The sequence below is a fragment of the Acomys russatus genome, chromosome 26 (assembly GCF_903995435.1).
Source record: "Acomys russatus chromosome 26, mAcoRus1.1, whole genome shotgun sequence".
Lineage (NCBI taxonomy): Eukaryota > Metazoa > Chordata > Mammalia > Rodentia > Muridae > Acomys > Acomys russatus.
The window spans coordinates 35,570,770-35,595,056 of NC_067162.1; the positions used below are offsets into that span (position 1 = coordinate 35,570,770).

Below are 24,287 nucleotides of genomic sequence, written 5' to 3' on the forward strand. Positions count from 1 at the left end.
TTCTCCCTCCCCGCAAGGATACTCACGCCACTCAGTGGCACGGAAAGTGGATTCCGCGCTTGGGCTCGGGCCCGCCCTCGACCAGGCCAGCAGCTCCGGCCATCGCGGCTCAACATGGCGGTTAGGCTTCCTCAACGGCCACTCACCGTCCAAGCCAAGCCAAAGCTCCATTGGCTGAGGTTGTGAAGTTGGCTCCTCCCAGCCAATCAAAAGAGGACCAGGGAAACTGCTCCGGTATGCGCATGCGCACATCGGAATGCTCCCACCCACGCCCCGAAAAAAGCCCTCGCCGAGAAGGTTGCTTGGAGTTTTGTTGTTTAACTACCAATGACTAGAAATTTCTTCGCAGCAGTACAGTGTCTATTTTTAAAGAAATGTTGCTATCAGCCCAGCGTAGTGCAGTGTGCCTTTAACTCCAGCGTTTGGGAGGCAGAGGCTATTCTGGTTTATATTCTGAGTTCTAGGATAGCCAGGAGCTACATACAAAGACCTAGCTAGGTGTGGTGACGCACACCTCTAATCCCCGCACTCGGGAGACAGAGGCAGGCAGATCTGGATCTCTGTGAGTTCAAGGCCAGCCTGGTCTGCAAAGTCCAGGGTAGCCAGAGCTATTACACAGAAAAACCTTGTCTTAAAGAACCAAAAATAAAATAAAATTCAAGGCCAACCTGCACAATTTATCCAGACTCTGTCTCAAAAAGAGATAACTGAAGATACTGGTCAGTGCTAAAGTCTCTTATTGTACACCTACATAACGTTAAACAAGAAATACAAGTCTATTGATGGTAATAAGAACATTTAATTGGTGGACATGTGTAATCCCAGCATTAGAACAGGCAGAGAGGCAGGAAAATGCCCTGATTTTGAGGCTACCTTATTTCAAAAGGCCAAATAAAGAAGCTGTGCGGTATGTGCATCATTTTTTCAGTTAAAACAGGAGCGCTATTCCAAAATAATGTGATCGCCACCAAATTCATGTTTTTACCGGTCTTGTTAGCTGTCAACTGTTAGGGCTTTGCCAATGGAACCCAAAATGTCGGCCTCCGAAAGCCAATAGCCAACCCTGTCACGTGACATTCCCCGTCCCAGCTTTCTAGATCATTGCATCAGCCTAGCCCAGGAGTCTTCCCAGAAACCGGCTTGTTAGCGCATTTGCGCTCCAGGTGATTGGCATGTGAGAAGACCAATAATATCTGTGGAGGACAAGGCGTACGGGGGCACTGTTCATCAGAGCTCTCTGATTGGGTGGTGAGGTTCGAGTCTGGCGCCGGTTGTGGCGGGTGGGTACTGCTGTGTGTCTGCGCATCTGAGTGAGCAGGTAACGAGGGGCGTCTGGCGGTGGGCTCTGGGCGACGACCTGGGGATCCGGACCCTGGGGAAAAGCAAAAGAGCCTCTACGGAAAGAGCCGGCGCTCGGAGTGGGAGGGGCATCCGCAGAAGCCTGCCGGGCGTTCCCGCCCCTGGCCAGGGAAACTGGACCCAGGCTCCGCAGGAGCACGAGCTGGAGAGTAGCCTTTGCTATTCCTTGGAGCGCTGAAAGCGCTGCGGCCTCGGGTAAGACTTGCAGAGGACCAAGCGCTTGGGAAGATCGCGGTTGCTGTCCAGCCTTCACCCAGAGCTAAGGGTTTGTCTCCTCTAATTTTAATCCCTTAGAGCGTTGGGGGGGGAGCGAGGCCTGAAGATCACGGTGACCCAGATGGGTGGAGTCCACTCCTTTCGTTCTTTTTTAGGTTCTCACACCTTATGCCAGAGTAGCCTATGCTCTTCTCTGTAGCCCGGGCTGGCCTTGAACCAGCGGCAGTTCTGCCTCAGCATTTCAAGTGCTGGGAGTACAGGCGTGAGCCACCACTCCTAACTCGATTCTTTTTGTTGTTTTTGAGACAGGATTTCTCTGTGTAGCCTTGGCTGACATGGACTCGCTATGTAGACCAGGCTGGCTTCGAACTCACAGAGACGCTCTTGAGTGCTGGGACCAAAGGCGTTGCGCCACTCCCGGCCCGACTCTATTCTTAAAAACAAATAATAATAACGGAACAGTTGATGTGCTCAGGTTCACCCGAACGTGCATATTCAGCAATTTATCAAACGGTCCTGTGTTTCCTGGTGTGTTCTAAGTATGCTAATGCAGAGACTGTTATTTAAAGATTAGTAATTAACGGCCACTGTACTACATACTGAGAATATACTGTAATGGTGAGCTGAAACCAGCCGCGGTTCCTACCGAGATGTAACTTACACTGTGTTTGGGGGGCATTAAATAGTCATGTAGAGGTGATTATTTGAGGCTAGGAGACAATAAAAGAGGGGGAACCTGGTGAAGAAAGGAAGGGTTTGCCTAAGTAAGTTTCTTTGCATTTGATCAAGTCTGAGTCATTAGGAAAAGAGGAAAGGAGTGGTTGTCAGAATGCCTCCCTGGTCAATGGAAGCATGTGACAAGGTCCTGTGGCTGAAGTCACCTTTTAAGGTCCCCAAGACTTCAAGGCCCTGGGTTTGGTCCCAAGCTTGCAAATAGAAACAAAAATAAAAATACTGAAGGCTTTCATAGCTCCTGCTGGGGCGGACTAGTTGAGGCCTGGCCCTCTGTTGCAGATTTCTTATGTGTATTTAGGGAAGAACAAGATGTTTTGTTGTGTTTTGCTTTCCTTTGAGACAGGGTTTCTCTTGTAGTCCTGGCTGTCCTGGCCTCTTGGCTTTTGTAGACCTGGCTGGCCTGGAACTCACAGAGATCCCCCTACCTCTGCCTCCCAAGTGCGAGTGCTGGCACTACAGGCTTGTGGCATGGAAGAACAAGTTGTAATGTTGGAAAATTATGTATTTAATTAGGTCAGGGTCTCTGATCTGGAACTCAGTTTTCCTTTCTCAGCCTTCTGAGTGCTAGGATTTTGCCTGGCTGCTTTGAACGGTCTTCAGTCTCTATAGGGCTAATAGCCAACATATTAGATCCTAGTATACAACACTAGTTGTGTGTGTGTGGAGTGGTCTCCGTATGGAGGGTGCTGTCCATCTTGCTTTTCAGTACACAATGTGTGTCCTTTACGTTGAATGAGATGCAGAGATGAGAAATTCAAGTGCCCCTTGGAGTGCAACTTTACCTCAGGTGCCTATTGAGAGAAACAGTTTTCTCTAGCAACCATGTCTTGTTATAAAGGGTAAATTCATTTTTGTAGCCATTGTTAAGAGGCATTCGGAGGATGGGTGAAAAAAGAATGTGGTGCGACAAGATTTCTGAAAACTTGACCTTGACACCTTATCAAGAACAGCAAGACCCTGTGGGAATGCTGGTTTGTGGCCCATAACACCCTCCACCCTCCCACTTGGCCTGTTTTACCATCTTTTCGCCCCTTTGGGGCTTCCTTCTGAGTGATATGTTAATTGAATTGTAAGCAAATCAGTTGGCCTTGGGGCCGGCTCTGAGTCAGGATGTCTTGTGTGGTATCGTTAAAAACTCTGTGCTAATTGATGTTCATTAATGTTTTGATCCTCACATGAGACCCTGGGACTGAACTCAGGCTAAAGTGATGCGGTCAAGGTTAGAGCTGGGTCTAGAATCCTAGAGACTCCTAGGTAATGTCATGAGTGAGAGAGCTCTCATTTTTCTATGCACCCAGTGTAGCACAGCACTACACCACCGGAGAGTGACTGGTACACTCATCGAAGCGTGGCACTCCCATACAGCCTGCCTTTCAGGGACATCATACACAGGGGCGGGGGGGGGGAAAAGCTTGGAAGCTATAAAGTTGCCTTTTTTCAACCTCCCTCTCTTCTGGGTTCCTGGGATTATTTAGTCAGCGTTTCTTCCTATTGCTTGCTCACTTTGAAACAATGTATACCCTACCGCCGGCATCCTAGTTCCTTCTTAGCAACCTCATGGGCTAGAACACAGCCTTTTCCCAGCTACGCAGAGGCTGGTGCATTCTCGATACTTTAGACTTATCCCTGGCTCTGCCCTGACACAGGTGTCAACTCAAACCCAGCAGCTCTGGCTTTGGGGATATGATACTTTGTACAACTCTCTGCATGTAAGGGAGACCTGAAAATACAAATGCCCTCAAGGACTCGGATTAGAACCAGGTCTCCTGGGCTAGAGAGATGGCTCAGTGGTTAAGAACACTGTCTGCTCTTCCAGAGTTCAATTCCCAGCAACCACATGGTGGCTCATAACCATCTATAATGAGATCTGATGCCCTCTTCTGGTGGGCAGGTACACACGCAGTCAGAACATTATATACATAGTAAATAAATAAATCTTAAAAAAAAAAAAATTAGGTCTCTTGAGCCTTTCCCTTTTCCTCCCTCACTGGGACTGTAAAGATCCTGAGGTTCTTTATTTTTGTCTGATTCCGAGCAGTGGATGCACAGTGCATATTTGTTTAATAAATGAGAGACCTGCTTTGCTTGAGGTTGGCAGGGGGGAGAATGGCTGGGGCCACTCTGCTGGTGCAGCAAAAATCCCACTTTGACAATGGCCGTAACCTGGGCCATTGCAACACACAGGTTTTAGGGTCAAAAGAAGCCAACCTGTGTCATTCTTTGACTTGGCTTGAGAGGCACCGAGTCTTGTGTAATGCCTACTCCTGTTAGTTTTATTTCCCCTGACTTCCCATCATTCTTCCTTTTGGTCAGTTCCTTGAGGTGACTTTCAAGATGGACTCCACTCTAACAGCAAGAGAAATCCGAGAGCGATTTATCAACTTCTTCAAACAAAATGAGCACACGTACGTCCACTCTTCTGCCACCATCCCATTGGATGACCCCACTCTGCTCTTTGCCAACGCAGGCATGAACCAGGTAAGGCTATTCCTTCTCTCAGCCTGACTGACTGACAGCAGCAGAGTAGCTCTTGGGGTCAGGCAGAACCCGGGGTCTGTCGCTCACCAGGTAAACATGTGTGACTTGAGGTGGCTAGCCTGAGCTTCTGGGATGAAGAACAGTAACAGTGCTGCTTGTGGGTTATGCTTAGAAGTGAGTGCTGGACGGAGCGTGGTGGCGCACGCCTTTAATCCCAGCACTTGGGAGGCAGAGGCAGACGGATCGCTGTGAGTTCAAGGGCAGCCTGGTCTACAAGGCGAGTGCAGGACAGTTAAGGCTACACAGAGAAACCCTGTCTTGAACAACCAAAGAAGAAGAAGAGGAGGAGGAAAGTGCTGGGATCACAGCATGAGCCACTGTGCCCAACACTCCTAGTAAGTTTTTTATAAGCATACCAGTCATGTTGGATTAGGGCACATCTAAGGACCTTATTTAACCTCAAACAGGCTGTCTTCAAGGCCAGCCTGGTCTACAAGGCAAGTCCAGGACAACCAAGGCTACACAGAGAGACCCTGTCTTGAAAAACCAAACCAAAACAAAGAAAACCCACAAAAACAAAAAACAGGCTCTCACCCTCTAAAAAAAATTTTTTTTTCTTTTATAGCATTTGATCAAGAATTCGATAGTCAGGGGTAATAGTCCAGGTGTGGTTGTGTAAACTTTAATCCTAAGCAGCTGAGGGGCAGAGGCAGGCGGCTCAAGGCCATAGTGAGTGCCAGGACAGCTAGGGCTAGGAAGGAAGGAGATCCAAAAGAACTTGAGACCAAACTAGGATGAATAGTAAGACCCAGTCTCAGAAAAAAATTTAAATTTCTATATAAAAAATAAACGCGTGTGCGCGCGCGTGTGTATTATATATATATATAAGCAAGCTCAAGGACATTTTTTTTTTTTAACCATTTCAAGAACCCCGGGCCAGACAAGCTGTAAATATACTGCAGTTGGCTAGAAGCAAGTGGAGAAGAGAAGGGGGAATGGAAAGCCATGCTACTTGTGTTAAGCTGGCATGGAGGTCAGTCAGCCTTGTGGCCGACAGGCAGGCAAAGAAGCTCTAGAGAAAGAGGTACGGAAGCCCAAAGTATCCAAGAGAGCGTGCTAGAGCAGAGACAGAAAGAAGAAAGGGAAATCCATACTTTTCTGACTAATTGAAAGCGGGTAGACGTACAAAGGTGCATGCCTATAGCCCTGTAAGCTATTAACTATCCCCTGAAATTTTGTTTTAAAATTTTATTTTTTTCATCTTTTTCTTGTCTCTTTTTCTGAGAAACAAAATATTGGACTGTTTTGGGGGCTAGGGAGATGGTTCAGCACTTAAGAACACTGTCTGCTTGTCCAGAGGACCCAGGTTCAATTCCCAGCACTGACATGGTGTCTCACAACCATCTGCAATTCCATTTCAAGGGGCTTTGGTACCCTCTTCTGGCAGGCACACATTTTGTATACAGATAAAATACCCATATATATATATATTTTTTTTAAATTTTTAAAAAGTTTTCCAGGGCCAGGTTTAGTAATACATGCCTTTAATCCCAGCTCTTGAGAGGCAGAGGCAAGTGTAGCTCTGAGTTCTAAGCCAGCCCAGTCTATATAGTGAGTTCCAGGACAGCTAGGGTATGCAGAGGGACTTTTTCTCAAAACAAACAAACAAACAAATGAAAAAGACAGGTGTAGTGGCATACACCTTTAACTCCAGCACTTGGGAGACTAAGGCAGGCAGATCTCTGAGTTCCAGGGCCAGGTGCTCACACATACACATAAGGACAGGTAGGGATATATAGCTCTTGCTGATCATGCCTTAAAGGCCCAGGTTCAACCCCCAGTAAGAAAGAAAGAAAAAAAAAAACAAAACCATTTTATATATATATAAAGGTGGTGCATGCCTGTAATCACAGCACTTGGGAAGCAGAAGCAGGCAGATCTCTGAGTTTGAGGCCAACCTGGTCTACAGAGCGAGTTCCAGGACAGCCAAAGCTACACAGAGAAACCCTGTCACAAGGGGGGAAAAAGGGTGAAAAGAATTTTTATGGTTGAGGGTTCCCACAACATGAAGAACTGTAGTAAAGGGTCATAGCATTAGGAAGGTTGAGAACCACTGGTCTAAGATTTGGACCCACTTCCTGCTGGGTTATGGACACTTGGCATAACCTGCAGCCCTTTAAGAGTCATATTGTTGCTGGGCCTGGTGGCACATGCCTTTAGTCCCAGCACTCAGGAGGCGGAGGCAGGTGGATCACTGTGAGTTCGAGGCCAGCCTGGTCTACAAAGAGAGTCCAGGACAGCCAAGGCTACACAGAAAAACCCTATCTTGAAAAACCAAAAAAAAAAAAAAAAAAAAAAAAGTCATGCTGTTGCCGGGCATGGTGGCACAGGCCTTTAATCCAAGAACTCAGGGAGGCAGAGGCAGGAGGCCAGCCTTGTCTACAAAGTAAGTTCAGAATAGCCAGGGCTGTTAACACAGAGAAATTCTGTCTCAAAAAAAAAACAAAATAAAAGAAGAGCTAGAGAGAGAGAGAGTCAAACTTTTCTCTTTTTTTCAGTTCAAGCCCATCTTCCTAAACACAATTGACCCATCTCACCCTATGGCAAAGCTGAGTAGAGCTGCAAATACCCAGAAATGCATCAGAGCTGGGGGCAAACACAATGACCTTGATGACGTGGGCAAAGACGTCTACCACCACACCTTCTTTGAAATGTTGGGCTCCTGGTCTTTTGGAGATTACTTCAAGGTAAGCTCAACATAGAATTTTTTTTTTTAAACCCAAAGTTCATTTCTACAAAAAGGGACATGAGTTCTTAAGTTTGATTGTTTTAAAACATGAAATTAAAAAAAAATAAAAATAAAAATAAAAACATGAAATATCAGCCAGACATGGAGCACACACGGGAGGCAGAAGCCAGTGGATCACTGTGAGTTAGAAGCCAGCCTGGTCTAAAAGTGACTCCAGGACAGCCAAAGCCATGCAGAGAAACCTTGTCTCAAAAACCAAACAAACAGCAACACAACAAAACAAATAATTCTGAGACTCCCAAGAAAGCATGCATGTTTGATGTTCCAGTTTCTGTTTCCTACATAGGTTGAACCTCTGGTTTATGACGCAGATGCTGAAGTTTTGAATCCATGTCCTGCATCTTTCCTTTTGTAGGAATTGGCATGTAAGATGGCCCTGGAACTTCTCACCCAAGAGTTCGGCATTCCAGTTGAAAGACTCTATGTCACTTACTTCGGTGGGGATGAGGCAGCTGGTCTGGAGCCCGATCTGGAGTGTAGACAGATCTGGCAAAATTTAGGGTAAGAGGGGTCTGAAGTGGTGATTCAGTAGTTGAGAGCTCACTGCTGCTCTTGTAGAATTAAAAAAAAAAAATCCTCAAAGGGGGAAAAGAGGGGGGGCTGGGTGGCGTTGAATGTAACCCACGATTGGGAGGGGTTCCTAAATTCAGGACGGTCAGGCACCCGATCCAATCCTTCCCTCTTCACAGTGGGTTCCAAATACACACTTGGCCACTGAACTGTACCCCCAGCTTCTTGGCAGCTAACTGTTACATTTCAGTGTGAAGCCGGGTTTGATGACTTATAGCCCCTATACCCTGCGGGCAGCAGCAGGATTCTGAGTTCAGAGCCAGCTTTGGCTACATAGCAGGACTCTGTCAAAAACAAAAGTGTTTTCATTTTAAGTTTCAGGGGCTGGAGAGATGCTTAGAGGTTGGGAGCACTGACTGTTCTTCCAGAGGTCCTGAGTTCATTTCCTAGCAACCACAGGTGGCTCATGACCGTCTACGATGAGATCTAATGCTCTCTTCTGTCATGCAGGTATACATGCAGGCAGAGAATTGTATACATATTTAAATAAATCTTTATTTAAAGATGCAAGTTTCAACAGGAACGTGCCACATCTAAACCATGGTAGTCTTTTTTGAAAACTGAAAGAACCTTTTAGAGAAAACATTTGTGTCAGGTGTGTCATACACACTATTGATGCCAGCACTTGGGAGACAAAGGCAGTGTAGTTTTGTGATTTGGCCAGCCAGGGCTATCTAGTGAGTCCTTGTCTCAAAAAAATGAAAATAAAGGAAACATTTACTTAAATTCTGGTCATATTCGAAATAAGTATTTTATTGTATATATTCCCTTTTAGGCTTTATCTGTATCTTGACATATATTTATTGGGTTATGAGCACAGCATATGCATATTTCATAGTATCACTTACAAGGAGCCATGTAACAGTATGGCCAGAGAGTGGGACTTCCTTATAAGAAATCATAGGGATCCTCTGTGTGGTAGAAGCAAGTCTTGGAAAGAGTCCTATTGATGGCTTCAAGTGGCTTTCCCTTCCTTGCTCTGTGCAGACTGGATGATGCCAGAATCCTCCCTGGCAACATGAAGGACAACTTCTGGGAGATGGGTGACACAGGCCCCTGTGGTCCCTGCAGCGAGATCCACTATGACCGGATTGGTGGTAGGGATGCCGCACACCTCGTCAACCAGGATGACCCCAATGTGCTAGAGATCTGGAACCTTGTCTTTATCCAGTATAACAGGTAGTGTGGCCCCTGCTCCTTCCTGCTAAGAGCAGTTCCTTCTCTTTAGCCAATCCGAGGCAGTGAAATCAGCTGTACCGGCTGTCTTCCACAGCTGAAGGCTGTCTGGGATCTGTATTGTTGGGGACAGTGAGCAGCCCTAAGTTCCAGATGCTCCTGTGATCTTGTGGTACTTCTTTACATTGTAATGTCAGGTTTCCATTCTGATCCTGGGACAGGAATGTACCTATTTAAAACAGTAATCTTCGGGGGCTGGAGAGATGGCTCAGCACTTAAGAGCACTGACTGCTTTTCCAGAGGTCCTGAGTTCAATTCCCAGCAACCACATGGTGGCTCACAACTATCTATAATGTGATCTGTATACATAATAAATAAATAAATCTTTAAAAAAAAAGGAAAGAAATAAATAAAGCACTATCTTATCTCATATAATGCCTTCCTAAGCCATTTGCCTTCTATTTAAGAATAAGGCTATGGGTGCACTGGTGCATCCATTTAATCCCAGCCTTCAGGAGGCAGAGGCAAGCTGATCTCTGTGAATTTGAGGCTAGCCTGGCCTACATAGTGAATTCCAAGACAGGCAGGGCTACGTAGAGAGACCCTGTCTCAACACCATCCCTTCCCCCCCCCCCCAAAAAATAGCAAATAAGGCAAGGGAGCTAGGTGTGTACCCACCCCTCTCTTCACAAACCAGAGGAATGGTAACAACTTTCAAACAGTGCTAAGTGGGTTTTAACCAATAGGCCCAGAGAGGTAGCCTTCTAGGTGTCTGCTTCAATGTCCTCTTTGTGTCACACAGGGAAGCTGATGGCATTCTGAAACCTCTTCCCAAGAAAAGCATTGACACGGGCATGGGCCTAGAGAGACTGGTGTCTGTGCTGCAGAACAAGATGTCTAACTACGACACTGACCTCTTTGTCCCTTACTTCGAAGCCATTCAGAAGGTACTGATCGTTTGTGAACATGGATCCTTCTGTGGAGGTTTGCAGGATGGACTGCCACCATAGATGAATGGCCCTGTGCTTTGACAGCCCAGAGGACTTGCTGCCATCCACCGATGTCATTACTGTTAGCATACCCCTTTCTCTGAGTGAGGGCATGCTCTGCCATTTGTCAGGGGTCGGGCCTGGCTTGAGGCTCGTTGCACTCTCCACTATCACTTTCCTGGATCCACATCCTCTCCCGGACCTCTTCATCCTCCAGGAGCCTGCTTAGGTACGGCAGCAACACGAGCAGGGCTGTCTCACCAGCCTCTTCCGCTCTTCACCGCAGGGTACAGGCGCCCGGCCATACACTGGGAAAGTCGGTGCTGAGGATGTAGATGGAATTGACATGGCCTACAGGGTTCTGGCTGACCATGCTCGCACTATCACCGTGGCACTGGCCGATGGTGGCCGGCCTGACAACACAGGACGGGGGTGAGTCGGTCACGCTCTGGGCGGGGTTTGGACTGATGAGCATGAGTTTTCTGCCGGTGGAGCTTAAAGCCCTGCTATGTTACGGTTTTGTTGTTGTCTTGTGTAGGGGGAGGGATCCCCTCCCTCACCTCTTTTTAAGAGCTAAAGGGAGTTTTCATTTATTTTAAGGCTACTACATTTAATAGTTTCCACTAAGTACTGAGGGGAGGCTGACACTAAAGCTGTTGGGCAGGATCTGGGCAGGGTAGGGGTAGACAGTGCCTCAGCTCAGGACACTGCATTCCTCATGAGCTGGGCCTGGGAGCAAAAGGTCGATGTTGCTGTGCTTTGAGCAGCGTTTTAAAGGCGCTACCATAGGACCCTCAGCTGGAGATGTCTCGCAGCAGAATCTAAGGCCTGCCTCTTACAGGTACGTGCTGAGACGGATTCTCCGGAGAGCTGTTCGATATTCCCACGAGAAGCTGAGTGCCAGCAGGGGTTTCTTTGCTACATTAGTCGATGTGGTCGTGCAATCCCTGGTAAGTAGGACGTCCCTGCTTCCATCTTCTGCGCTAAAGCCACAGTCTGAGAGGGATAAGGCAGGTGGTAAAATGCTGCTAATGACAGTTTCAGAGAGAGATAATAGAGGTCAGGTATAGTGCTATATATACTTTTTAAAAAATTTTTTTTATTTATACGCCAGGTGGTGGCGCACACCTTTAACCCCAGCACTTGGGAGGCAGAGGCAGGCAAATCTCTGTGAGTTCAAGGCCAGCCTGGTCTACAAAGTGAGTCCAGGATAGTCAAGGCTACACAGAGAAACCCTGTCTCAAATAACAAAAAAAATTTTTTAAAATTTAAAATTATTTTATGTATATAAGTGCTCTATCTGCATATAGACCTGCACACCGGAAAAGGGCATAAGAGGGTATAGATGGTTGTGAGCCACCATATGGTTGCTGGAAGTTGAACTCAGGACCTCTGGAAGAGCAGACAGTGCTTTCAACCACTGAGTCATCTCTCCAGCCCTGTGGTATATACACTTTTAACTACAGCACTTGAGAGACAGAGGTAGGTGAGTTTGAGGCCAGCCTGATGTACATTTTGCAGCTTATAGGCCATCCAGGACTAAAATACATAATGAATTCCCTTCTCATAAAAGAGGGGAGCGTGTCATGAAATAGTCTCTGGCCTCACTGAACCTCTTTTGTCAGGGAGATGCATTTCCTGAGCTAAAGAAGGACCCAGATATGGTGAAGGACATCATAAATGAAGAAGAAGTGCAGTTTCTCAAGACTCTCAGCAGAGGGCGGCGCATCCTGGACCGAAAAATTCAGAGCTTAGGAGACTGCAAGACCATTCCTGGTGAGGCCCGCCTGCCTTGCTCCACAGATCAGAGTCCTGAGAAAGAGTGGTTTCCCACCTCTGCCAGGGTTGAAAGTGTCTTAATTAAGCTGCTTTTGGTATAAAGTAAGACTCAGAGCAAAATGAATTATAAAAGAATTTACTGTGGTAACTCAAACAATACAGGTATGAAAAGTGAAAAATTTCTCTATTCTCTCTCTCTTAGCCCCTTGCCCATTTCTCTCTTTTTCTGTCTCTGTCTCTGTTTCTCTCTCTTTCTCTCTCTCTGGGGTACCCCCCCCCCCTTGCCTTCTCTCTCCATGCTCTTAATAAGCCTCATATAATTTTTTTTTTTAAATGAAATTGTTTTCCAAATACATTTCTCAGCAGTAAAACAACAACAAAACTGTTAGGAGTTGGCAAGATGGCCAACTGTGTAGTGATGTTTTTTGAGAATTCTGGAATTTTGGTTTCGCCTTTAATCCCAGCACTTGGGAGGCAAAGGCAGGCAGACTGCTGTGAGTTCGAGGCCAGCCTGGTCTACAGAGCAAGTCCAGGACAGCCAAAGCTACACAGAGATACCCTGTCTTGGAAAACCAAAATAAATAAATAAATAAATAAATAAAAAGCAAAAATATATTGTAAGGATGTGCTTTTGTTTTAATCTCAGGTGTAGGGATGTGGACTGCTTTAGACTATCCACAGCAATTGACCGATTTGCCTTGTGCTCTAGCAGAAGTGTGGTTTTGACAGCTGCAGATAGTTTCTGCTACTGTGTGACGTTTGGAATTCTGGGAATTTTTCCGAGGGTACATAAATTTGAGGGCCCCAAGAGGTGGGGTCAGTGGTTGTTTGCTCATATAAGGAGATTGTTTGCAGTTTGCTAGTAGTCATGGTCAAAGAAGAAACAAAATTAGATTCCTCTTTTTCCTAATTCCTCTCTCCCCACTATCCTTTCTTTTCTATCTAGTGTTGGGGGGGTGGCGTGGGAGGGAGGAGATAAAGGGTAGGGAAAACCCATAATGTAGCAAAGACCAGCTAGTTATATAACTCTAATTTCAGCACTCTAAAGGCATCTCGGGGAAAAACAGGAAGAAAAGAGAGAGAGAAGGAAATTTGTCAGGAGACCCTTCATCCTTATAGCTCAGTCCTAAAAGATCTGACTTGCCTTAACTCTGCTCACTTCTGTCACTCCCAGCAGCCTCCTGGGAGGGCTTGGCATGGGAAAGGAACTTCTGTCCACATTGCTCTGACACAGTTCCTTTGTGCTCTCTAGGAGATACTGCATGGCTCCTCTACGACACTTACGGGTTCCCTGTGGATCTCACTGGACTGATTGCTGAGGAGAAGGGCCTGGTGGTAGATATGGATGGCTTTGAAGAAGAGCGGAAACTGGCACAGGTAAAGAGTGTGAAGTGAGGCCGGGCGTGGTGGCGCACGCCTGTAATCCCAGCGCTCGGGAGGCAGAGGCAGGCAGATCTCTGAGTTCAAGGCCAGCCAGGCCTACAAAGCGACTCCAGGACAGCCAAGGCTACACAGAGAGACCCTGTCTTGAAAAACAAAAAACAAAACAAACAAACAAACAAAAACCAAAAGAAAAACCCAGAAGAATGTGAAGTGACTTCTGAGCACCTGTCTTCCCATCTCACTAGCTCACTTCCCCCTCAGGACTGCTTTGTCTTTCTTGAGATACAGTGTAGCTTGACTCTTTTCCCCACCTTCACCCCGCTGACAATGGCTCTCAGCTGGCAGCATCCTTCCTGGAACATTTTGCAATAATGTGTTAAAGGCATTTTTGGCTTTCACAACTAGGGAGAGATGATCCTGTTCTTTTTAGAAATGCTCTTCAGTGTCCTGCCATGCAAGAGGACAGACCCCAAAACAAAGGCTGCTCAAGCCCCAAATGCCAGTAGTGCTGAGATTAAAGAGCGCTGTTGTGTAGTTTCTCCTCAGCAGTAGTGTGGCAGGTCCGGGTTCTCTTTTCTCCTACGCTGAGATGACTCAGGCTTTTTCTCTTGTTTTGACAGCTGAAGTCACAGGGCAAGGGAGCAGGAGGGGAGGACCTCATCATGTTGGACATTTACGCGATTGAAGAGCTCCGAGCAAAGGGTTTGGAGGCCACAGACGATTCTCCAAAGTATAACTACCACTCAGATGCCAGTGGTAACTATGGTATGCTGCCGTCTTCTCCTGAGCTATCTGCCTTTCGATTTGGGGGATTTAAAGAGACCTGTGTCAAGGGGCCCAGCAGGTTGTGCAGTATACCTTTATTCTCATAAGCACCCTTGGCTGGTGGTTTCCTTAACTGTCTTGAAATATAGTCACAGAAAAGTTGTTTTTTAAAAAGTCATAAGGAGGCCCCAGCTGCTCTTAAGCCGGTTTCCCTTCATCATAACACCTTGTAGAAATAAGGTGGTTGGCCTTAAAACAGCCACAGTCGTTCCTGCATTCTGCACAGGCATAATAGGATCTGAAGAATCTAAATAAGCAAGTGGATCTGCAGTACCGGAGACTATTACAACTATAGGAGACAGAATCAGAGTTGCCTAGTCTCCCTAGTTGTGAAAACCAAAAGTTCCTTGTGTAAGGCCCAGAGTGACCAACTGTGCAGTCTGTTCACATGCTGCAGTGTTAGCACTGAAAGCCTGTATGGACCCTGGGAAGCCCTGAGTTAGAAGCCAGGACGCTTAGTCACCCTGCCCAGCATTGGTTCAGGGTGCTCATCCTTTTATAAAGTCGAGTGGGCTGGTTTCCAAGATACAGTTAAGACTGTTAGGACCCAAGTGTTGAACAATAGAATTTAGCAAAAAACCAAGAATATGTGATTGGAGCTAGGTATGGTGTTGCACGGTGTTAATCCCAACACTCAGGATGCAGAGGCAGGTGGATCTCTGTAAGTTGGAGGCCATCGTGGTCTATATAGAGAATTCTAGGCCCACAAGGGCTACACATTAAGACTCCATCTCAAAAACAAAAACAAAAAAAAAAAAACCAACAACAAAAAAAAAAAAAAAAAAAAAAAAAAAGAAAAGAAAAGAAACAAAAACCCCCACAAAACAAAAGAATATATGATGGGCTAGGGATGGTAACTCAGTGGTGCTTGTGCTGCTGTAACGTGTGGGTTCAGTCTCAGCACAGTATGACTGAACATATTTGTCACCAGTGTCACTGACCTGTCTTCCCCTGTTTCTGCTTCTGTTGAGCAGTGTTTGAGTGCACAGTGGCTACCGTGCTTGCTCTTCGTAGGGAAAAGATGTTTGTGGAAGAGGTGGTCACTGGCCAGGAGTGCGGCGTGGTACTGGACAAGACCTGTTTCTATGCTGAACAAGGAGGACAGATCTACGATGAAGGCTACCTGGTGAAGGTTGACGACAGCAGTGAGGATGTAAGGCCAGGCCTCTTGTTACTATAGAAGGCCAGGCATGGGGCGGGCTGGCTGCTTTTGCTCCTTCGCACTCTGGGCCTTGACGTGACAGATGTTTGACTTTATTCTTTCCTCGGTATTTCTTCTGCAGCCAAGAGGGTTGCTTTTGTTTTATTTTTTTGAGACAGGGTTTCTCTGTGTAGCCTTGGCTGTTCCGGACTCAGTTTGTAGACCAGGCTGGGCTCAAACTCTGAGAGATCCACCTGCCTCTGCCTCCCGAGTGCTGGGATTAAAGGCGTGCGCCACCACGCCGGCAAGGGCTGCTTTTTATACCAGTTGCTGTCTCAGTTCTCAGGTATCTTTGGAAGGGGCATCCTCTGCAGCCAGGATGCAAACGCTAACCCCTGCTTCCTGCATGCGTCCTTATGAAAAAGGATCAGCAACTCTATTTTCACTTGCTGATTAGTTTTGTTTGTTGGCTTGTGAGCAGGGTCTCACACTTACATCCCCAGTCAGTCTTGAACTCCCAGTGATCCTGCCTCCCTTCCCTGTGTAGGGAGTAGAGGTATGTACCACTGTGCCTGGCAGAGACCACGCCTGAAGGACAGTCATGTAGAAAGGTGAGCCTCTAGCATGGCCACCATGATTGGTCTCCTTCAGCAGCTGATTCCTAGCAATAGGATAGGATCCATTTTATAGGACTTAAAGATGTTCCTTGCTGAGGAAGTAGCCCTGCTGGTAGAGTGCTTGCTTAGCATGCGCAAGGCCCTGAGTTCTATCCCAGCACCGTATGAACCTGGGAGCGGGGCTCTGCACCTGGGAGCGGGGCTCTGCATCTGTAATCCCAGCACTTGAGAGAGAGAAGGTGGGAAGATTAAGAGTCACGTTTACCCTAGGCTACCCGGGCCATTAAAGAGCAGTATGTGTATTATCTAACGGTAGGGGTGTATCTGTACATAAAGGGATAATTGATGTATTTGGAATTTTTATTTACTTGTTGGTGTCCTTGACTCTGCAGAAAACTGAGTTTACAGTGAAGAACACTCAGGTCCGAGGCGGGTATGTGCTGCACATAGGAACAATATATGGGAACCTGAAAGTGGGGGATCAAGTCCGGCTGTTCATTGACGAGGTAAGGTGCAGACGCGGGCCCACGTTTGATGTTTGTTTATTTATTTGGGTGTTCTGAGAGTCTCTTGAATACTTTGAAGTTAAAGCTGGCCTGCCTGCACTACCCTGTCCAGCTCCCTATTTTTAATATTTTTATTTATCTTTGTTTTTTGGGGAGGGGAGGGGGAGACAAAGTCTATCTACACAGCCCTGTCTGTCTTGAAACTCACTATGTAGATCAAGCTGACCACGAACTCAGAGATCAGCCTGCCTCTGCCTCCTGAGTCCTAGGATTAAAGGCAAACACTATCAAACCTGCCCATGTTTAATATTTATTTTAGCTCTGTGAACATGCCACAGCACACATGTGGAGCTCAAGGACAACTTGAGTCAGTTATTACCAAGTGGGTCCCAGGTATTGAACTCAGATTGTCAAGCTTGGCAGCAAGTGTCTCTGCCCACTGAGCTATTTTGTTGGTGCATTTTATAGATTTTGGTGCATGTTATAGATTCTACAGCATAAGCTAACACTCAAGTCTATTTGGTCCCACAGTAATCTTCTTTTGGTTTTTCGAGACAGGGTCTCTCTGTTAGCCTTGGCTGTCCTAGACTAGGCTAGCCTTGAACTCACAGTGACCTGCCTGCCTCTGCCTCCCAAGTGCTGGGATTAAAGGCGTGCGCCACCACGCCCAGCTTCCAGGCTAATCTTTTTGTAATTGTTATTTATCCTTTGACAATTTCATACATGTATATAATTTATCTTGCTCCTATCCTTTGAAACACCCACCTCCTCCCCATGGATTGCTTTTCAAACTCCAAGAACTTTGTCAGGAGCTAAAGAGCCTGCATTAAGAACTAGGCAGCCAGGTAATGTGTGGGCATGCTGCAATCCTTGTCCTTGGGCTTACGCAGGAGGATCAAGTGTGAGGTCGGTGTGGCCCTAGGGTCTGTTGCACATGACAGAGCTCCGGAGTAATAGCTCGAGAGCAGGTGGTCATGTGTGTTTCATGTTATGTAAATGTTACAGGGCCAGCTTCTCCTTGCCTGGTGCTCATTTCTAGGTTTGCACAGGATTTGGTTTCATGGACCGAAAAGGTCATTTGTAAGGTCTGTTGTCCGCACCAGAGGTTGGCGAGCTTCTTTTTGGAAAGAGCCAAGTGGCAGATAGTTTTGGCTTTTCAGTCCACACGATACCAGTCACAGTTTCTCAGCTATGGCATGGTGCTGCATGTTTGCTGCGTGTAAACGGATGAATGTAGTTGTGTTCCAACAACCCTGTTTACAAAACCCTATCAAAACCAACAACAGGCTGGGCATGACGGCTCGAGCCTCTAATCCCAGGAGGCAGAGGCAGGTGTTTGAGTTCCAGGCCAGCCCAGGCTACATAGTGAGACCCTGTCTCATAAAAAGCAAAACCCGAACAGACAAGTCAGGTGTGGCCTGTTAGCCCCAGTTTGTTAGGAAATAAACTATTTGCTGTAAACAGAGGAAGGAGCAGGGCATAGCCCTTAAAGGGTACCTCCCTTCGCACATCCTTGACCAGAACCTAGTTATACGCCCACTCTTACCTATAAGGAAAGCTGGGATAAACTGTTTTCACCCCAAGCAGCCTGGTTTTTGACAAAATTTTCTAGCACTTGAGCAGCCCTTTAGCAGCCATCTCTGCCCCCTGCAGCCCCGGCGGAGGCCTGTCATGTGCAACCACACGGGGACACACATTCTGAACTTCGCCTTGCGCTCAGTGCTCGGGGAAGCCGACCAGAAAGGCTCCCTGGTTGCGCCTGATCGCCTTCGGTTTGACTTCACTGCCAAGGGAGCCATGTCCACCCAGCAGATCAAGAAGGCTGAGGAGATTGTCAATGCCATGATTGAGGCAGCTAAGGTATGCTCTACCATGTCTGAGTTCTTGGGACATGAAGCGCACTCTTCCTACACCGTCAGTGTTGTCAGAGAGGCTCAGCAGTCCAGATGTTCCCACTCTGTTGTGCCACGTGCTGACTTGTTCATAGTGACACTCAATGCAGTGGTCCTCACTGCTTTTATAGCCTAAAGGCAGGCAGGAGGTCTTTGGTCTCCCACCTCCTTAATAACCAGTGTCTTCACTTTATATTTGGCTCAAAGTTTAACAAAAAGGTTAGAAATTCCTGTGTGGTGCTCTTTGCTTTAACATGGGATGTTATTTCAGAAGGCTGAGGGTGTGTGCCAGACACACTGGGGTTACAACCTTAGAGCCTGGATGCAGGCCCATGTTCTCTCCGGGGCTGCTTCCTCACCTCAGAGATTTTTCCAGCTTTTTTTCCCCCTCTCCTTTTTACGACAGCCTGTCTACACCCAGGATTGTCCCTTGGCAGCAGCAAAAGCCATCCAGGGCCTTCGTGCTGTGTTTGATGAGACCTATCCCGACCCCGTGCGAGTCGTCTCCATTGGAGTCCCAGTGTCAGACCTGCTGGATGACCCCTCTGGGCCTGCTGGCTCCCTCACTTCTGTGGAGTTCTGTGGAGGAACGTGAGTACCTCGGTAGGGACAGCGGTAGATGGGCTTGCCTGCCTTTGGCATCCCCCTTTGAAGATGTGAGACTGGGCCAGGCCAAATGCCATCCCTTTGTTTGTTTGTTTATTGTTTGCCATGCTTTGGATGGGACCCAAGGCCTTCCAGATGCTAAGCAGATGCTCTTGGCACGGTCCTCCGAAGCATCAGAATGTCATGTGCCGCTAATAACAGTGTTCCTGAGGTGGATAGTAGGGACTTCAGCAGTTTGAAGATAGTCTCGTTTGGTTTTCTCTTTCTTTCTTTCTTTTTTTTTTTTTTTTTAAGATTTATTTATTATTATGTATACAGTGCTCTGCCTGCATGTACACCTGCAGGCCAGAAGAGGGCATCAGATCACATTATAGATGGTTGTGAGCCACCATGTGGTTGCTGGGAATTGAACTCATGACCTCTGGAAGAGCAGTCAGTGCTCTTAACTGCTGAGCCATCTCTCCAGCCCCTCATTTGATTTTCATAACATCCTGGGAGGGAGACTTGTCCCCTTTCCATACATGGGAGAACTGAGGCTCAGAGAAATGGTGTCTGGGCGACTGAGCAGTCTGAAGCCCTGGATTCTGCGCTCTCGGCCCACCTTTCTTCCCCTTCTGCTCTCTCTCTGAACTGTGCTTATAAAGTCCCTTAAGAGTGAAAGGCCACTGGGATGTGATGGCAAATGCCTTTGTCCCAGTACTCGGGAGGCAGAGGCTGGCAGATCTCCGAGTTTGGGTCCAGCCTGGTCTATATCGTGAGTTCGAGGCCAGGTACTGCTACATAGAGAAACCCTGTCTTCAGGGGGAGCAGAAGGGGGTGAGGGATGGGGGATGGGGGGAGGGATGGCTTTAACCTACCTTGAAGGCTTGCTTCATAGGGCAGAGGCATCTCACCCAGGGCTCCCCAGACATCATCTTCTTCATAGCCTTTTATGTTCTGAACTCCAGGCATCTACAGAATTCTAGTCACGCAGGCGCTTTCGTGATTGTGACTGAAGAAGCTATTGCCAAGGGTATCCGGAGGATTGTTGCTGTCACAGGCGCTGAGGCCCAGAAGGTAAGCAGGTCAGGCTAGCATATGGCCCTGCCTGTCAGAGGAAAGCTGTCACTGCACAAGGTGTTTAGCTGTCATGTTTATCAGTTGGGACCAGTTAGATAGCTCAGTACATAAAGGAACTTGCCACAGGACTGACAACCTGAGGTTGCAACCATGTTAAGGAAAGAGCTAACTCCACATAAAGTTGTTCTCTGACTCCCACGTGTATACCAGGTACACCACACACATGTACACGCGTACACATCACAGTTTCCAAAAGCAAACAGCATCAAGAACAGACTACATAAATCCTGCGCCTTCCTTCCAGCACAGGTATATTTGCGAGGGTGAGCCATTTTTCTTTCCTTCTGCTTCATATGCCTTTCCCTCACCACATTTCCCACGAGTAGGTAGACCTAATGTGAGTAACACGGCACCAAGGACAGTTAATTCTGCAGTGGGAAAGCTAGCTTAGTGGTGGGCCCTGAGGAACGGGCGTTTTACCGGGTGAGAGGCATCTGGTTCTTCAGTACCTGGTTACTCTTGACCCTGAGTCACACAGTGCAGCCGTAGGAGTATGTGGCAGCAGCACTCGCTTCCTGAAAAAACCTCTGTTGTTTATAGCTCTGCTTGTCTTCCTCCTAGGCCCTCAGGAAGGCAGAAACCTTGAAGAAATCTCTCTCTGCCTTGGAGACCAAAGTGAAGGCCCAGACCGCACCCAACAAGGATGTGCAGAGGGAAATTGCTGACCTTGGTGAGGTAGGGACGGCCTCCCTCCGCGGCAGAGTCTGGTCATTCCTTCTCAGACCTGAGGAGTAAGACCGTTCCTGTGCTTGAACTTTTTGCTCTTTTATTTGTGTGTTTTTTGTTTGTTTTGCTTTGCTTTGCTTTTTAGAGTCAGGGTTTCCCTGTGTAGCCCTCACAGGAACTCACTCTGTGGACCAGGCTGGCCTTGAACCGCTATACCTGGCCCCCCTGTGATAGGATTAAAGACTTGCGCAACCACAGACAGCTTTGTTGTGCTTTTTTGAGACTGGGTCTTATTCTGTAGCCCAAGACTAGCCTGGGAACACACTGTACAGCTCAGGCTGGCCTGAGATTTGTAGCTGTCTTCTGTCCTCAGCATCTTTCTGCAAACATGAGACATATGCTGGGATGTGGGGGATGTAGATTGTTCTGTTCATTTGACAGAGGGTATCACTCTGCAGCTCACACTGCCTTCCAACTATGTGTAGCCAGAAGGCTGGTATTCTTTGCTATACTGAGCTTACAGCAAGTCTTTACAGGCTGTGTTCACAGCCTGGTAAGGACCAGGTCTCCACATGAGAGCTAAGCCAGCTTTATAATACCACTTTCTCTCCAGCCCTGCTGTGACAGCTCCTGTCTTGATATAGTAATGGCTTTATAACCAGCAGATACCTTTGTAGTTTTCTCTGTTTTATCAGACAGTGCCCATGGCGACTTTAGTTCAAAAACAGAAGGGTAGGTAGAATGGGCTTGAATTTCACCCTACTTCCTAGTAGCCCAGACCGAGGTGGTCTTCTGTTCTGGTTCTAGGCCCTGGCCACTGCAGTCATCCCCCAGTGGCAGAAAGATGAGCAACGGGAGACTTTGAAATCCCTGAAGAAGGTCATGGATGACCTAGACCGGGCCAGCAAAGCCGATGTCCAGAAGAGAGTGAGTCATAGCAGTGCTGGCAGCCGGAAGAGCGCCCAGGGGTCTTCCTGGGCGGAGGCTGATGGGTTTAGAGTCCGTGCCCTTCGCCTAAGCCTTTCTCCTAAGCCTTTCTCCTGGGCCTCCTGTAGGTGCTAGAGAAGACAAAGCAGCTGATTGACAGCAACCCCAACCAGCCCCTGGTCATCCTAGAGATGGAGAGCGGCGCCTCGGCCAAGGCAAGCAGGGGCGAGGGCCAGGGCTGCCCTACTTGTCTGCTGTGTGTGTGTGTGTGTGTGTGTGTGTGTGTGTGTGTGTCTGCTGAGCCATGGAGAGATCTGGTGGCCTGAGGAAGAATGAGCTCCCTGGGGTAGGAGGCAGACCTCAGCCACAGCGTGGGCAAGGTCTTGCCTTTGGCCTTCGAAGGGGCTCCTGGGAAATGGGGTGGTGCTCTGAGGGGTAGAGTCCCAGACTTCCTTGTAGAAAGCAGGGCCCCTGTCCCAGTGCCATGACCTGATGTGAGGTTCTACCCACAGGCCCTGAATGAAGCTTTGAAACTTTTCAAGACACATTCTCCTCAGACATCTGCAATGCTGTTCACAGTGGACAATGAGGCCGGCAAGATCACGTGCTTGTGTCAGGTTCCTCAGGTAAGAACTTCCTAAGCCTCACTCTAAATAAAGCCTGCGAGCCTCTACGCTAGTGGGAAGCGTTGTCCGTAGCTTCTCAAAGAGAGGCGCTTCGCAGCGTTTGCCAAGACTGTGTTTGTGTGTGTACAGCCCTCAAGAGAAACTGCGTGTTTATCATCTGTCGCCTCCTTCAGGGCTTTCTCGTTGGTGGGTGTACTCACCACTGGCTGACGCCTGCCTTTGCTTTTTTTCCTTAACCTTGGCAATGGCCATAGCTGCTCTCTTATACCAGCTATAATTAGTCTTGGCCTCTGGTAGCATCACCCAGGATACGAATGGCTGTTGGTGGCGCCCGTCCATTCCCTACCTCAGTCCCATCTTCTGTTCTGACTACCACTTCCCCTCCCTGTCTTCTAGAATGCAGCCAACCGGGGCCTAAAAGCCAGCGAGTGGGTGCAGCAGGTTTCAGGGCTGATGGACGGTAAAGGTGGTGGCAAGGATGTGTCTGCCCAGGCCACAGGCAAGAATGTGGGCTGCCTTCAGGAAGCACTGCAGCTGGCCACGTCCTTTGCCCAGCTCCGCTTGGGAGCTGTGAAGAACTGAGGGGAGGGAAGCCCCCACTGGGAAGCATTTCCTCCTCCTCAACCAGATGTGTCAGCGTGCAGGAATCCAGCCAGGAGCTCTCCTACACCAAGACCTTGGGACTTCTCAGCAGCCCTATCCGTCCTGATCCAGCAGGACCTGGAGCATCCCCGGAGCCATTGTTGCTTTCCATTACTGCTCTGAGCCGTACCTGACAGCACCACGTGTCTAGAATCGCCACCCCGGAATGCTATTGAACATCGCAAGCTTGTCTAGATAAGGCCACTCTGCCAACCCGAGGCTTCTGGGTCTGCAGGCAGAAGCCTTTTCAACTGCAGAAAATAAAAGGACCATGTGCAATACGTGATGGTACCAAGCATTTACTTCTCCCCCTGAGGTGGACCCTGGCGCCCTGCAAATCTGCAGAATACAAGCTGCAGTTCCAGCTGGTTTTTGATTGATGTCACCACAGAATACAGCCCCAGAGCCCTGAACTTAAGGACTGGCAGTAGGATAGCAGAATGGATGGGCTGAAGTTGAGGCATTCGATAGAAGGGGGCGGGTGGGGATTTCTACTGAATTGCTTCAAGTGTTTAGTCTCCTGGGACAACTTCTTAATATCTTACGCCCTGCATTCCCTTCTCTGCTTCCCTTTGAAGCTGCCGATGAGGTCAGACACCTAATATAGGAGCTATGAGCGTGCAGGTGTCTCCCAGTAACTGCCCATTCCTGTTTCTTTAACCTAGAGTAGGTTCAAGACCCAGGCCAGGTCCTAAAATCAATTTGTCCACATCTACAAATAGCAGGGTCTAGAGACAGTACTGTGAGGAAGGTAGAAATACTGTCTCCTTGTAGCTCCTCAGACTGTTATGGATAATTTCATTTGCATATAGATATATACATATATATGTATAAAATCTATATATACATATACACACATACATTATATGTCCAGTGTAGGAAAAGAGATTCCATCCATTTATTAAACAGGTTTTGAAACTAGCAGGGAGACTTCAGTACAGGAGTGAACAAAAAGTTCCTAAACAAGCTTATGTAAAACAGTCTGAATGCAGAAATCAAGGAATAACTTTTCGGAGAATTTTTTGGTTTTGGTTTTTCGAGACAGGGTTTCTCTGTGTAGCCTTAGCTGTCCTGGACTCACTTTGTAGACCAGGCTGGCCTCGAAAATCAGAAAGATCTGCCTGCCTTAAAGGCGTGCACCAAGCCGGAGTCCAGCTGTCCCTTGCAGTACTACCTCCATGCTGCTAGGTAGCAGAGCGGACACCTACCGCTCTCCCGATAGGCTT

At 47.7% G+C, this 24,287-nt stretch overlaps 1 protein-coding gene across 1 annotated transcript; it reads left to right on the forward strand.

The window, feature by feature from the left end:
* The first annotated feature begins 1,477 nt into the window (after positions 1–1,477).
* Aars1 (alanyl-tRNA synthetase 1) lies at positions 1,478–23,151 on the forward strand. The gene is made up of 21 exons (XM_051168582.1): positions 1,478–1,624; positions 4,624–4,788; positions 7,347–7,535; positions 7,953–8,098; positions 9,155–9,346; positions 10,146–10,290; positions 10,619–10,764; positions 11,174–11,282; positions 11,958–12,108; positions 13,364–13,488; positions 14,115–14,259; positions 15,294–15,472; positions 16,470–16,583; positions 18,237–18,443; positions 18,882–19,066; positions 20,029–20,137; positions 20,762–20,875; positions 21,674–21,793; positions 21,922–22,008; positions 22,306–22,419; positions 22,816–23,151. Exons 2-21 carry the CDS (start codon positions 4,645–4,647, stop codon positions 22,999–23,001), a joined length of 2,907 nt encoding a protein of 968 aa, XP_051024539.1. The 5' UTR covers positions 1,478–1,624; positions 4,624–4,644; the 3' UTR covers positions 23,002–23,151.
* Positions 23,152–24,287: the final 1,136 nt, after the last annotated feature.